The sequence below is a fragment of the Cibotium barometz genome, chromosome 45, assembly GCF_041138505.1.
Source record: "Cibotium barometz isolate CiBa-2024 chromosome 45, ASM4113850v1, whole genome shotgun sequence".
In the NCBI taxonomy this organism is placed as follows: Eukaryota; Viridiplantae; Streptophyta; class Polypodiopsida; order Cyatheales; family Cibotiaceae; genus Cibotium; species Cibotium barometz.
This window is the reverse complement of record NC_141090.1, coordinates 4,473,118-4,488,533: the sequence shown is the minus strand read 5'-3', so window position 1 is coordinate 4,488,533 and position 15,416 is coordinate 4,473,118. Positions and strand designations below refer to the sequence as shown.

The following is a 15,416-nucleotide window of genomic DNA, read 5'->3' as shown; positions in this document are numbered from 1 at the left end:
CTGACTCTAAGTCCACCTCATTTAGTTTAGGTTTTTCCTTTAATAGTCCAAAAATCTCAAGTTTTCATAGAAGTACCGATTGTTAGAAGCAATGTTGTGAGTCTCTCTGCTGGCAGTCTCTTGCAATGGTTTTCTGAAAGGTTATATTCTTTAAAATTCTTACTGCAGCAACATCATCAATCCAGCACATCTCATGAAACTTTTGCCTAGCATATCAAGCCAGTCATATCATCTGCTAGCAGGCAATTCTGATGGTTCCTGTAAGTCTGCAGATAAAACTCTTTTAGGAGTAGATTCTCAACCAATTGTTGCTAGAAGGCCAGAAGAAGAAAAATGTAAAGCTGCAATCCCCATTCTTCCAAATCTTCTTTCACCTGGATGTCTCTCCAGTCTGCATGAAGTTGCAAGGCGTATGATTTCCGCTGGTTATGCTCAGGCGTGCCTCAGCGCATATAGGTACTTGCTCTTCCAAGTCATACAGAGCTTTAACCAAACATTTGAATAAACACAAATATTCTTGAATAAAATAGCATTGTTTTTTCAATACAGTTCTTTCCCCCACAACAACCCCCCCCTCCCGGCGGCCCAACTGGCCTTAGGCCCAAGAATCCTCCCATAGTTACCGGTTTTTCACCGCCCGTAGGCGCTTAATTATCCGCCCGTAGGTGATGCTGCTGAGGAAGCACCAAGGGGGGTTTTGAACCTAGGACCTCTTGGTCCTAGGCAGACACAAACACCTTCACCACTTGAGCTATCACCTCATTGGCTTTTCAGTACAGTTCTATTTTATTAACATTGGAATAATAACTTTTCCAATTAAACTTGTTTTTCCAGGGGGAATGAACAACCTCAACATTCTCTATCGCATTACATTATTTTGTTACCAATTTGCATTATTTTGATAATGAAAAGGCTGTTGAACTTGGTGATAGTAAATTTAAAACAAGTACAAAGCACAATTGACTTTTAGTCGTCAACCATCCCTCTGCATCTGGGCCTAGTATAAATTAATGGCTCCACCACAACCCCTTCAAGAGAATCATTGTGACCTTCAACCAATCTAACCATGCCGCCTTGACCTCCATCAGGTCATGCCAACCAAGCTTGACTAATGTGGTACCACTCTGCCACTTCATCAACCTTGCTTCTCTAGCCACCTTGCTGGGTTGACATCACCCTTCTATTCCCTTCATGATGGTATGTTGTGCATTGCTCAACACTCCTTGTTTACAATAAAAGAACTTGTGTGAGAACTATGTTAAGATTCTTCTAGGATAAAAGTTCAACATGACTCAATTAGGCTGGGCAAGTCAACCTTGTTTACTTCACCATAACTCCTAGTTTGCTTGTTGAGCTTAGTCTTATACTAACCCTCTTATTGTAAGGACTACTTCCTTGTCATTACTTGGCCTTACCCCTTACCCTACAATACCATCTCTAATTGTCTAGTGCAAGTAGTGCCACCTCATGGCTTTCGCATCCTTTTACATGTGTGCTCTCCCTTGTCACCAATCCCACGAGCCGTGCGTGAATTGAAAGTGCTTGCCCTTTGGAAGTAGTCCCATTGACACATGACACGTGGCCTTTTGGTGCACTTTTGCCTTTCATCAAAGGAGACCTCATGAAGACAAATGCCATAGTTCCTATCTTCTTCCAAATCACCTTTGACACCAAAACACCTCCTTATTGGAAAAATCAACCACACAAAAAGCATGGTGAAAGGCAACTTCAGAAATATTGACAGTCTAATTTGGCCTTTAGAGCTACACATTCTTGTTTGTGTCAATTGCTGGTGATTCCTCTAGATCTTTGCATGGCTGTGCTGTCTAAACCATTTGTCAAGATTGAGCTCCTCTGCCACACCCAATTTAATTAATTTTGTCTTGACTTGATGAGTTCTTTGCTATATATGCATTATAGAATCCCATCTCATTGGCGCCTCCTCCACAACCCCTGCAGCCACCCAGGCAAGCGCCACTTTTTGAAATACACTCTCCAACTTTGAATGGACAAAAGAGCATTCAAATGAAAAAATACTCAATGAACACGATACCCAAGCTAAATTGCACAACGTTGTGAGAGGAGTCTAGAACTGAAATCAAACATGGTGTATGGGAACATGTAATGTATGTAGAATGGTGTGGTGGCAGAGTGTGCGCTTTTGCCGCACGAGTCGTAGCTGGGGACTTGCCAGACACCGTATGCGAGCCACGAATGGCTGCAAGCATACAACCAGGAAAGCAAACTCAAACAGAATGCAAAGGTGTGTCACTCACCGCTCTAACCGCCGCCGTGAAGGATTCCCGCGTCGCAGCAGTGAAGGAGGAGCCGCCGTCGCCGCTCTACCGCCTTGCCGCCGCCGTGCCGCTATACAGTGCTCGATCGCCCTCTCTCTCTCTCTCTCTCTCTCTCACACACACACGCAGGAGAAGGAAACCAAGGAGATAAGGCAAGAGCACTCTTGTATTCAACACATGAGAATAAGAGTTTTAGGGTTACATATGAAGCTAATAGATGACTTGGCCGTTCACACATGGGCGTCCATACATGGCCGGTCGATCCTAACCCTTATCCTGCTGATATTCAAGGTGCGCCTCTCATCGGCGATCACCCAATCCCTTTATCCTTAACATATGGTGCCGACAAGCCCGGCCCATGACTCAGAATATTTAAATTAATAACGTAAAACATAGTACGTCTCAATGTCTGTCGTAACATGCCCTCCTTCCCGATGTAGATTCCGTCCTCGGAAGCTATGGTATGGTAAGCTCGATAGGGTTGTTGTGGGTAGACCGTCTGCAAAACAGGAAAGTAGAGTGAAAGTATGCTGGAATTCAAAAGATATAAAGTGTATAAATTCAAGCATGTTAGACCACAATGGATGTTGCTATGAGACTTAGTTTAAGGAGTCACATGAATGAGCTAGTGTAGCAAATTAACATGAGTTTAAAATTATTGAAAGTAAATCAAGAGTTAGCAAGGTGTCAAAGGTTAATCAAGGTTTATAACTGGCGTAAGTCAAGGAAAATAACCAAGCTTAATAAATAAACAGATGACCACACTGTGTCTACTCTAAGAACAAGTTAATATCGCGAGCCTAGGGACACAAGAAACATCAGAGTTACAGGAGCCTTTTGCCTTTATTTTTTTATGCACGTGACAATTTTTACACACAATGGTGACCTTCCTAAGGCAAAACTAACATCGATCCTGGTACCATGTTTAACACAAGGCATTATCCAGGAATCTATTAGTTCATCTTAGGCAAGGCTACCCCCTACCAACCAAGGCATCGGTCTGGAGTAGAATACTCCTCGCCTACCAAGTATCAATAAGGCGATAGGCCAACATTAAAGCACATCATAGACTTGTATTGCCATTTATTGTAGGCTTTAAAAAAAAAAAATTATTTCTTTTGATCTTCGCTCTTGAACTATAATTTGTCTTGCATCCTTTCGACAAAGGGGTAAAAGCTATGTCCTAGAGGTCAACACACACATGGCCAGGTGTCAAACATTAAGATGGTTTGACCCTAGACCTAAGACAATCGTATTCCAAGGTTAACTAAAGACGTCATGCTACCTAGGAATATATCCAATAAAGTTAAGCTCATTAATGATTTACACTAGCACGTCAAGCAACTTTAAAAACTAAGTAGTACATTGACAATTTTCATGTGGTCATGCATTATAGTTCATGCAATTAATTGAACAGTAAAAACGAAAGAGAGTGGGTATGGAAGAATTACACCTGTATTTTGGAGATCTCCTTGATTCGATGAGAAAAATGCCTGCAATTTGATGAGATATTTATGTATGAGCGTTGCGGCTATCTCAGGACTTGAAAGCGAACCCACCTCAAACTTTTCCACCTGTACAACCAACTAACAAGCGCTATACCTCAAGAGGCACATCAGTGTGAAAAATTAAAGACTCGTTTAAGGAATCCAAACTAGAAAAAACTTGAAAACACTAACCTACCTGAGGATACGGTAAGAGAATGTTGTAGAGTCCTGGCTCTAGCCCTAAGGCTAAGCCTCTATCCGCATCATCCAAATAAATAAAGTCAACCTCAGTAGTGTCATGAGTTTCATCCGTCCATTCATCATTGTCAGATATTTTCTTTTCATTTTCCCATCCACATAAACTCATCAAGAATGTAACCATGCGAGGATAGTCATCTTGTGTAAAAGGAAAGCATTGGGCTATCGGGGATATGTACTCTACGGAGTAGGGGTCAATCATGGTCAATAGGCGAATTAGCTATTCTAATTCCTCAACATTTTCCTCTCTGGCTAGTATATCTATATGATTCCATTCAGTTTCAGTTACAGGATAGCACATGTGAAATATCTGAGAAAGGTACAGATGATACCTCTCACCAAAGATGGGAGTGGATGAAGTGTATGATGATCGTGCATCTGCCATATCTGCAAACACAGATATAGCATCAGTAGGTTTATGACAGGTCAATCTAGTTCTTGATTGTATATACGGATATTTCTGCTCTTAACGTGCTCTTGCTTTTTTTACTATTTTTTGCTTTTCTTTTCTTTTCTTTTCTGTGTATGAAGCTATATATATACATCCCCTTGAATTTGGCAATTACATGGTCAGGGGAGAAGGTTAAGAAGGAAGCATTAGAATGTCGAGCGTGAGTACATGCTCCCCCTTTCCTTGGGTAGATCATATTTTTTGCAATGATGTTGCAGCCTCTTGGAACCAATTTGTCGAGCGGGTCATAGGTTGTGATGTGGACAGATAGCTTTTTATGATCCTTGTGGCCACATCCAATTGCAGAGATGTTAGTATACACTCCCATTGACGAATGGAGGAAATGGTTTCCGACGATACTATTACAAGGAGAGACGTAGACTCATCGGTCTTTTGTTGGGTGTTGACAAGAGTAGGTGTAGAGCATGTAGAAACTTCTATATCAGCGTGTGCCTGGCATGAGGAGCTAGAAGCTTCATGTGGCTCCCCCCTTCCTGAGCTAGGTGGTAATAATCGATATCGTTTGGGAATCCAAACTAACTCTGGAAGAAGTGGTGCGGAGCACTCTGTTACCTTTTCCTTACCACGGTCTTGAATTGTCGTTGGGGTGGCAACAATTGGTTTGCAAGGTTTTACAGGTGATGTAGAGGGATTCAGCTTATGTTTAGGGACCCAAATCTGGTCATTCCCCTCGTAGTACCCTTGGGCTACTAATAATTTTTTAGGGATCCATCGTGATGTTACATTACCCTTTCTCGGGTGGGTAGCTGTTTTCTTTCTACGAGGCTTCTTGTCTGAGCGAGATTGAGTAGAGGAAGTAGCTGTTAACGAAGCTTTTGGGACCCATTTGTATGTTTTTTTTGGCATAGTAAGCGGAGCTTTAGAGACCACCCTGCATGTTTCCACTCTTGGCGTTGAAGCGTTAGAGGGGTGGCAAACAATCAAAGATGGTTTTGCCACTGGACTTTGTGATTTTTCATTATCTAACATTTGAGTGGATGACTTAGATGCGGGATTTTGAGCGGTCAGACCTAGTGTTGGTTCTTGCGCTGTGACTCGTCTGGTTGCCCAATCGATATTGCACTTGGTAGCCATCATCCATTTGCGCCCTAAGTTTACAGTGCCTTCCATGGTACCCGCAGACATAACCAAAAAACTTTGAATTACGGTCCCCTTGTCATAGGCAACCGGAGTGTGCAGAATTCCTGAGACAGGGGTTTTCTTCTTGTTGATTCCTTGAACTTGGATAGCACTCTTGGATAAAGGTGGTTTTCCAAGTTGACACCACACGCCATATGATAACAAATTGTGTTGAGCTCCTGTATCCAATAATGCATTATACAGCACCTCCCCGTAAGGACTCTGTAACTCAATTGGGTATCTTAGAGGTGGGTCAGATTCCAGTGAATCCTCGTCTGCCTCCTCGAAAAATGCTTGTGTAATCCCCAAGTTGGCTTCTCGTTGGTGCCTAGCACGCTGTGGAAGTTCTTTGGCTTCAATTCTTACTTGTATCTTTTTAAGCTCAGCTTGTTCTTTAGCTGCCTTCTTTTGATGGATTGCATGTAACTCCTCTTGGCTCAGGGGGTCATAGTACCTTTTGAATTTACTCCCATTAAGGAATCCAATGGTTTCAACTCCGTCGAGAGTCTCCACTCGGATGGTACCTTGCGGGGTAATTTCACATACTCTATACGGTCCCTTACCAGTATATTTGAGCTTCTTCTTTTCGTTACGCACTCCATACATCAGGACTTTATCCCCAACCTTGATGTCCTTGTCCTTCAGGTGGTGATGAAACCATTTTTTTCTTCTATCCTTCTCCACAAGGGCATTGTATACAGCCAATTGTCTTTCTTCGTTTAGCCGCTCAAGGATATATAGACGCTCTACTAAGGGATTACCATCCCAACTCTCTTGAGTAGCAACACGAAGACTAGGAATGACAAATTCCCACGGCATGACCGCTTCTTGGCCATATACCATGTTGAATGGTGTGCAATCAATAGCCACTTTGTACGCAGTACGATAGGCCCATAAAGCTGTTGTAAGCTTTAGATCCCAATCCGTGCGATGAGCTTCAACTGTCTTTGTCAAAACAAAGATTAAGGTCTTGTTGGTACTCTCGGCTTGGCCATTCGCTTGCGGATAGTAAGGAGTAGATTTATGATGGGATATCATGAAATTTATTGTGAGCTCCTTAATCACTTCATTTATAAAATACGTACCATTGTCGCTCACAAGTTCAAAAGGACAACCGAAGCGTGTGATTATATTTTCAAAGAGGGACTTGGCTGTTGTCCTTGCATCTGCCTTACGTGTCGCCTTCGCTTCAGCCCATTTGGTCATATAGTCAGTGGCCACAATAATATAGCGAGATTGTGTGTTTCGGGCCGCTGGGCTAATTGGACCTACAAAGTCTAAACCCCACTTTTCAAATGGTTGGTTTACTTTGATTGGATGTAGGAGCATCTGATCTTTCCTCTGGGGTTTCTTGTATCGTTGGCATTCATCGCAACCCTTCACAAAGAGTGATGCATCTTGGAACATAGTGGGCCACCAATACCCCGATTGTAAGATCTTTCGCGCGGTTAAGTCTCCTGAGAAGTGACCACAGGCTACACCCATATGTGCCTCTTGCAAAATGTATAGATACTCATCCTCTCGGGCACAACGCCTAAGAACGTCATCCTTTCCTCTTTTATAAAGAGTCTCGGCTATCAGGCAATAGGGTTCGCATTCTTTGATCAGCTTTCGAGCTAGATCTTTACGAAGCTCCTTGGGTGGAAAGCCATTAACCAAAAAGTTAACAATCTTCTCACTCCATTCAGGCATTGTCTCCACCATGAACAGGGAAGTGTCAGGTAAGTCATCATCAACCCCCGTAGGAGCCTCACCATTAGGTATGCGAGACAAATGATCAGCCATAACATGTTTTTTGCCAGGTCTCACAACAACAGTGAAATCAAACTCAAGAAGAATCAATAGCCATCGTGTGATTCTTCCTGTGGAGCATGGTTTGTTTACCAGATACAACAATGCTTGATGATCCACATAGAAAACAAACTTGGTGGCAAGGAGGTAATAACGAAATTTCCTTACTGCATATATCATTGCCAACCCTTCTCGCTCCGTAGTGGTGTAGTTCATCTCAGCATCGTTCAACTGGCGACTGGCAAAGCTAATGGGGTAGTCTAGCTTGTGTTCTCCAGGTTGAGTTAACACACACCCAATAGCAAAGTTTGATGCATCAATATGCACATGGAAGAGTAAATCCCAGTTAGGCATTCTCAAGATTGGAGCACTCGCCAAGGCCTTCTTTAATAGCTCATAGGCACGGTCACATTCTTCGGTCCAAATAAACTCGATGAGAAGCTTATACAATGGTCGAGCTATCTCTGCGAAGAATAGAATAAATCTTCGATAATAACCAACGTGGCCCATAAAGCGTTGGACTCCCTTATAGTTGGTGGGTGGGGGTAATTCCAGAATGACCTTGATTTTACTCTCGTCAGTGGAAATCCCATTTTTGGACACTATATGCCCTAAGATAACTCCGTGTTTAACCCAGAATTGGCATTTGAAAGGATTCAATGAGATGCGATATAATCTACACCTTTCAAATATTTTTCGTAAACACATCAAGTGCTCGTCCCAAGAGAAATGAACACAAAGATCATCTAAGAAAGCTTCACAGAAGTCCCTTAGATATATTCCTTAAAGGCCGTGTTTGGAATGTTGCAGGTGCATTGGTCAAGCCAAAAGCCATGATGCGAAAGGCAAACACTCCAAACTCCGTGATAAATGCTGTTTTAGCTTGGTCCTCGACTGCAATTGTGATCTGATTGTAACCCGAGTACCCATCTAAAAAGCTATATGCCTCCTTGCCTGCCACTCTTTCAAGCACATGTTCAGAATATGGCAAGGGGTAATGATCCCTTCTGGTGGCTGCATTAACCTTTTTGAGATCAACGCACACTCTGAGTTTCCCATTCTTCTTCGGTACGATGACTATCGGAGAAACCCATTCTGAGTGCGCAATAGGGTATATGAATCCACATTTTACAAGCTTTTCAATTTCCTCTTGTACAATCTTTGGACTTAGGATTCATTGGGTAGGGACGTTGCTGGACTGGTTTAGCAGTGCTAATCATTGGAATCGTGTGTTGCACCACCGAGGGTGGAACACCCTTCATATCATGATATGTCCAAGCAAATATGTCCTTGAATTTTTTAAGAAGCTTCTTAAGTGGAGCTTCCTTTGACTGGGTGAGGTCTTGAGCAATAAAAACTGGTTTAGACTCCTCACCCGGATCTACTAAGTCTATCTCTTTAACTACCGCAGGGCCATCGTAGACACCGCCACTCCCATTGGTAGACGTTCGTTGGGCTTTTGTGTAGACCACCTTACGTTGCCCTGTGGTGAATGATTTGAAATGCTCGGGTGCGGGGTGTAAGTCTACTGGTTCTTGTTGTGCCAGGCTTTTTTCTTTCAATTCCGTCTCCTTTTGTTGCTGAGCTAACTCTTGGTTTTGCCGCCTTCTTGCAGTACGACTTAGTTTCGGCTTCTCTTCGATCTCTAATTGGGCGACGTCATAAGGTTGCGGAATACACCACATGACACTTTGGAGGTATTGTCTCCAATTATCCGCTAACTTCCGATGAGCGTCAATAGCTCCTACATAACTAAGCCATTCTGCAGTGGATCTCTCCTTGTTTATTGTGGTTCGCACATTAGCTCGATAGCGTTGGCGCTTATGTCTCGTTTTCTTCTTACCAAGTTTTTGATTTTTGTTTCTATCAGATTTAAACTCACTTGGTCGATCTTCACTTGTGTCCCCCTCGCTTTCGGATGAACTGTAGGAGGACACTGTTCTAGGCCTTGAGCACCTTGCTTCCACATTTGGGTGAATGTTTGATTCATCCCCCCCATCAGGCTCAACAGCACCACCATCAAGGATTCCCTTTAGAGTTAATCCCTTGGTAGTAATGGGGAGGGTGGCATTAGATTCGTCACCTTCAAAGTACTATCCCAATTTGTTCACAAGTATTTCAACGACCGAATCTTCATCTAGGTTGGGTTGTAGATCCCAATGTTCCCCTTCATCTTGAAGCGTGTTGGGTCTATTCATATTTGCAAATTGTGGTAGCCCCGCCTTTAGTTCTCCATTGAGAAATGCCCGAAGAGCTAAGAATAGCTCAGGATCTCCGTATAATTTGGATATGATCGTGGTTCTGATTTCAGAGGACATGAAATCCATTAGCTTAGACACATTCAACGGTACTTTTCGAGACATCGCCCCTTGACTAGGGACTGGTGAAGATGGAATCACTTCCTCTTTGATGGGGTCAGGCATTCTCTCACTATAAACATTCTTTCAAGCAAAAAGGGTGTTTGCCCACTTCCTGATGTCTTATCCTCACTTTCTTCCCGAATGATACTAGGTATAGCTAACGGTTTATGGTTCCTGTGAGGCTGAACTTGTGTAGGAAACACTGTATCTGGAATTTTGATTTTTCTCGGGTTTGGCTCCAGTTCTCTTTGTGTTTCTTCCACCAAACCCCTTAAGTGTTGCACTTGTTCAATCTCCTCAACTGGGTTTGGGTAAGTTCCAATCTTTTTTTTGAGGGTTTTTGGCCCACGTGGCTTGTCTTTGGGAGTCTCAGTCAGTTTGGGTGGTCGAGAGGGCATTAACTGACTTGGTTGTGGGGCCGAGGAAGTTTCCTTCTGTTTTTCTTATTTATGTACTCACTTGATTCTCCTTCATTGAGCTCCCGAGTGGGTTCCTCCCTTAAGGTAGTGGCTTTGGTCCCCATGGTTTCTATTGAATCGGAATCATCTTCACGATCATTCATATACATGGGGTCGTGTCCTGTCCCTATGTTAGTCTTTGAACTAGGGCTTGGAGCTCCTGGCATTAAGCGATCTCTTCCACCGCGTTTTCTTTTTCTTTGCTCGAGTAATTGATGCAGTATCCCTCTCTTCGAGAATGTAGTTTTGATTTTGAAGCATTGACCGTGTAACTACATTCGCGGGTACGACAGGTATGGTTCCTCGTGCCTGGTTGGTGACCTCAACCAAATTCAATGGCGTAATCTTGGGTGCATTAGATTATGTGGACATTGAGCAATCAAATGATCTATGCCACAACGATTACATGTAAGTACCGGCATTCCCGATGTGCTCCCTTGATTTGGTTGCATCTGAGTAGCGATCTTCTGTAGCCTATTAGGGCACTCCGCTACACGATGCGGTCCACCACACTCGTAGCATTGAAGAGGTGGTCTCCTCGCCAAGGTATTAAGGTTTTGCCCTCTTATGGTGGCGAGAGCAGCCGCTTGATATACAGGCTTGACTTGCCCGAAATGATCCTCCATGTAGTACTGGGGAGTCATTTCAAACGTATCAATCCCGTATGGAGCAGTGGGGTCTATCTCCTCTTCATAATCCCCACACGCACTATGTGACTCACAACCCATCTGGTTTATTGGGGTAATCCTTGGATGTGGAGGTTGTGGTCCTACTACTGGCGGTGGTAACGGCACAGACTGGACTACATTCGGACTCCTTGGAACTATGTGCTGTGACGGTTGCTTGACAGGTTGTGCAGGCATTAGCGCGGGTACTTGAGGTGTGTTTGACCAGGCTAGTGGTGCCTGATTTGCCAACATTCGCTTAAGTACTAGGCAATCTTTAGATTGATGGCCATACTTACCACATGCATTGCAATTCCCATTGAATTTGACTCTAAATGTGGGACATTCACTCGTGCTATGTGGTCCTAAGCAAACCGAACACCATTGTTGCTCTCTTCTTGGGTACATATGGCTATTTTGAGGAGCTCGATTACCCCTAAAGTATTCTTGGAGAGCCTCGGTCACAGACATTTCGGATATCTTGGGCTCCTTGGCAATAGGTTTTACCGTCATTGGCTCGTGCCCAGATACTTACGAACTAACGGATTTTGTCTCTGAAGATACCTTTTTACCTGCAATCATCAAGTTGTCTTCTAACTGGATTGCATTGGCAGTGACTGCTTCCCACGTTGTAAGACCTCTAATGACTAGGCCATTGTATATGTCCTCGTGGTGCAATCCTCGGATGAATCTATCGAGCAGTTGGTTATTAATGAAGCACTCATCGGGAGTGCAACGAGAATTTAGATACTTCAATCGACTTATAAAGTCTCTCACTGACTCCCCTTCCTCGCGTTCAGCTTTTTGGAGTTGAGATGCTACTTCCCAAAGCACACCCTCACGTATGGATTCTTTCAAGAACAATCTCTTGAGAGTGGGGTAGTGAGTGCGCTCTTCAACCCTTACGGTTCGATACCAATCTCTGGCCTTCCCACTCAAGGTTAAGCCTAAGGCTTTACACTTATGCAGCTCATTGTGCTCTTCCAAGGAATCACACACGTGTTCAAAGACTTCAATGTGCTTCCTAACATCCTCGTTACCACTGAAGTTTTGAGTGAGCTTAGCCACTTGTACTGCCTTGCTTCTAGGTTCTCTCTCAGGCATGCCCCGCATGTTTTCCGCAATAGATCGTTCGATCGTCTGAGCAAACGCTGCGAGATCACCTAGGTGAGCAGGTATAGCTGGTGGAGGCACTTCTGGGATAGCCTGGTTGATAGGAGTTGGCGTTGGTCTGGGTATGTAGGTAGCTGACGTAGGATATGATATGTGACTAGGCCTAGCTCCTCTTGGATAAGGGTTGTGATAAGGCTGTCGTGGAGCATACGCCATTGGCATACTAAGAGGCGTAGGAGCTACATGAGCATGAGTAGCGATAGGTACATATGGTCGATAGGCACTGGCATGCACTGTTGTATGTACTGTTCCACTAGGTAGCGGCGTCGTACTAACTACAGCGGTAACAGGTGCACTTTCCGTTATGCTCATCATTGGGGTAGGCATTGTGGATTCCTTAATGGAAAGTTGAGCCAAGGTTGGAAAGCTAAAGTTACTGCTCGTGGACTCAACCTGCATTGAGACTCCAGGCGAAACAACATGCGAAGGGTCTATGGGACTCACCGAGGGAGTCTCCAATTGTGATAGGGTTGGTTGTTTGGCCTTGCCCGTATCCAAAAATCTCATAGGGCCAGTGGAAACTAAGTTCACTTCCCTTTTTTGCCTCTCAATTTGGATAATTCTATGAATAACCTCACATATCATTTGTTGTTGCTCCTCTAGATTAGTGGCGCTAGATGTAGATCGTAGGACTTCTAACCAATCTACATGGTATGTGTAACCCGTGTATAGGTCAGTTAGAGTCTCTATGTGTAGATCATATTCCCAATTTTCATTGAGAAATATCCCATCTAGACTTGGTGTGCCAAACGGTTCTCTTGAAGTGGACGCAATGTCACTTCTTATGGATTGGCTTCTAGGGACCTCTACTTTAGAAAGAGCATCGGAAGGTGGTAGCTCAGTAGGGCCCTTATTAAACGAAGTGGATAGAATATCCACATGGACACTCTTTGGGAGGGTAGGGTCTACATGAGATGTGAATGGCGAATCCACTACCCCTCCTTCTTCATTTACTTCGCTTGTCGCATGTTCAGAGCGTGTAGCTCTACTAAAGGTCTCTATTAGACGACTAAACATGCTAGATCCGGGTTGTGGGCCCAAACTGGCATGTTTTGGCTTGTCTCCTCAGGGTTCTTGGTAGGGTGCCCTTCCATGGCTTCTGAGTCAGAGGACGAGTCACTAGCCGCTATTCGTGGATCTTGGGTTGCACTTTCTTGGGTTCTAGCGGAAGGCCAAGATACTAACGTGGAGGGATGGTGTGAGCCTGCGTAAACTGAAACGCTTTCTAGTGGCTCAGACTCTAGCACCCGACCAGAGCGTAGATGCATGTGACGTGGGTACCCTACGGGCGTTGGTAACTACACTTGAAGTCCACACAAGTGGTTTCTTAGGTGTTTCACACCCCGTTTTTACTTGTTTTTGTATTGTTTTTAACCTGTTTCTAACCCCCTTACTTATGGTCGAACCTGAACTAGGGTGTGTGATAGCTCGAAACGAGCGTATCGTTTGAAGGGTCCTAGCGTGCTTTACAGCACCGTGTTCACCTATCCAGAGCTCCTGTGGTCCTCAAAACAGTCCGTTTCCTTGTGGGGGAAAGGGTGAAGGCCTATTTGCTTGTGGAGGAAAGGGTGAAGGCTTTATCCCACATGCTCACTTCACTCCTTGGGGAGTGGGCTACATATAGGGCTCAACTTCCCATAAGCTTTCACTTTAAAGAAAGATATGGAGGCTCACTCTCCTATATATATATATATCAAAAGACCGAGACCGAGACCGAGACCGAGGCCGGGGTCGGGGTCGGGGTCAATTGGAGGTTTTTCTTTTTAAAATTTTTTTCTCCAAATAAAAAATCTTTCCTCTCCACATGTTTGGTTTATTTCTTAGAAAAAATTTATTTATTTATTTATTTTTTAAAATTATTATTATTATTATTATTTTGGGATAAGTTTTCTGGGGTTTCTTTCTAGGGTTCAGACTTTGTTGCGGCGTAGTTCGCACACAGCGCGGGCCTGGGGATTCAGGAATCCCCCCTCACACGCAGAAAACCAGAGAACAGAACGCACACCCACACACGGAGCGGAAAAATAACAAAAGAAACAGAAATGCAGAAGACAAATTGCAAAAACAGATTGCAGAACACAGAAACACCTCAACAACAAACACACAGTCGCCTTTCCTACAGTGTAAATTTCACTTCACGCAGCAGCCCGAGCTGCAAACTGGAGCTTGGTGCAGGGCAGTTCCCCGGCAGCGGCGCCAAAAATGTGCGCTTTTGCCGCACGAGTCGTAGCTGGGGACTTGCCGGACACCGTATGCGAGCCACGAATGGCTGCAAGCATACAACCAGGAAAGCAAACTCAAACAGAATGCAAAGGTGTGTCACTCACCGCTCTAACCGCCGCCGTGAAGGATTCCCGAGTCGCAGCAGTGAAGGAGGAGCCGCCGTCGCCGCTCTACCGCCTCGCCGCCGCCGTGCCGCTATACAGTGCTCGATCGCCCTCTCACTCTCTCTCTCTCTCTCACACACACGCAGGAGAAGGAAACCAAGGAGATAAGGCAAGAGCATTCAACACATGAGAATAAGAGTTTTAGGGTTACATTTGACTCTTATAGGTGACTTGGCCGTTCACACATGGGCGTCCATACATGGCCGGCCGATCCTAACCCTTACCCTGCTGATATTCAAGGTGCGCCTCTCATCGGCGATCACCCAATCCCTTTATCCTTAACATATGGTGCCGACAAGCCCGGCCCATGACTCAGAATATTTAAATTAATGACGTAAAACATAGTACGTCTCAATGTCCGTCATAGGTTAACACAGAGACAGCGTGGCAACCAAAGTGGATAAGTGTAGGTGTGAAATACCAAAAAGGAAAGAATATGGGAGAACAAGGGAATTGGGCGATGTAACATTCCAAAAGATGGCAAGGCGGTTTCCCTATGATTTTTGTGTGGCAACTCTATTAGAGACATGACTTAGTCCAATTTTTGTTCAATTGTAGCTGTTGTCAGTCAGTTGAGTGCTGATTTGCGTCTGTTTGGGAAGATCTACAGTTTGTGGTTGTAGATTCGTTGCAGTTTGAATTCGTGGGTGAAGTTGATGCTTTGGGAGAGTAGTCGTTGGGGTCTGCCTGTGAAGGATCCTCAAGCTTTTCGTGTGTTCTTCTCATATATTTGAACCCATGTCTCAGGAGTGTTGAGACAAAGTCTATCTTTGTTTTTGTTGAAGAGAGCTGAGCTCAAAGCTTGAATATGTGTTGTGATTGATGAGAATTTGTGATATGGAGCTTGGTTTGAGTTATTTTGATTGATTTTGTTGAGATAGAATAGCTAAGGGAGTTCACGGAACCCCTTGAGGTAGTAGCAATCTTTATCTTCATGTTCTCCTTTTTC

At 44.1% G+C, this 15,416-nt stretch overlaps 1 protein-coding gene across 3 annotated transcripts in view; it reads left to right on the top strand.

Annotated features, from left to right (window-relative positions):
• Positions 1-15,416, top strand: part of LOC147612333 (exocyst complex component EXO70A1-like) — a 42,544-nt gene that overhangs the window by 13,786 nt on the left and 13,342 nt on the right. For 2 of the 3 annotated variants that reach the window (XM_086782940.1, XM_086782939.1), the window contains one exon: positions 169-456. The exons of the other annotated variant lie outside the window; for it this stretch is intronic. In XM_086782940.1, coding sequence (XP_086639066.1) covers positions 169-456 — 288 coding nt within the window. The remainder of the gene's footprint in view (positions 1-168; positions 457-15,416) is intronic. 3 annotated transcript variants of the gene reach the window in all.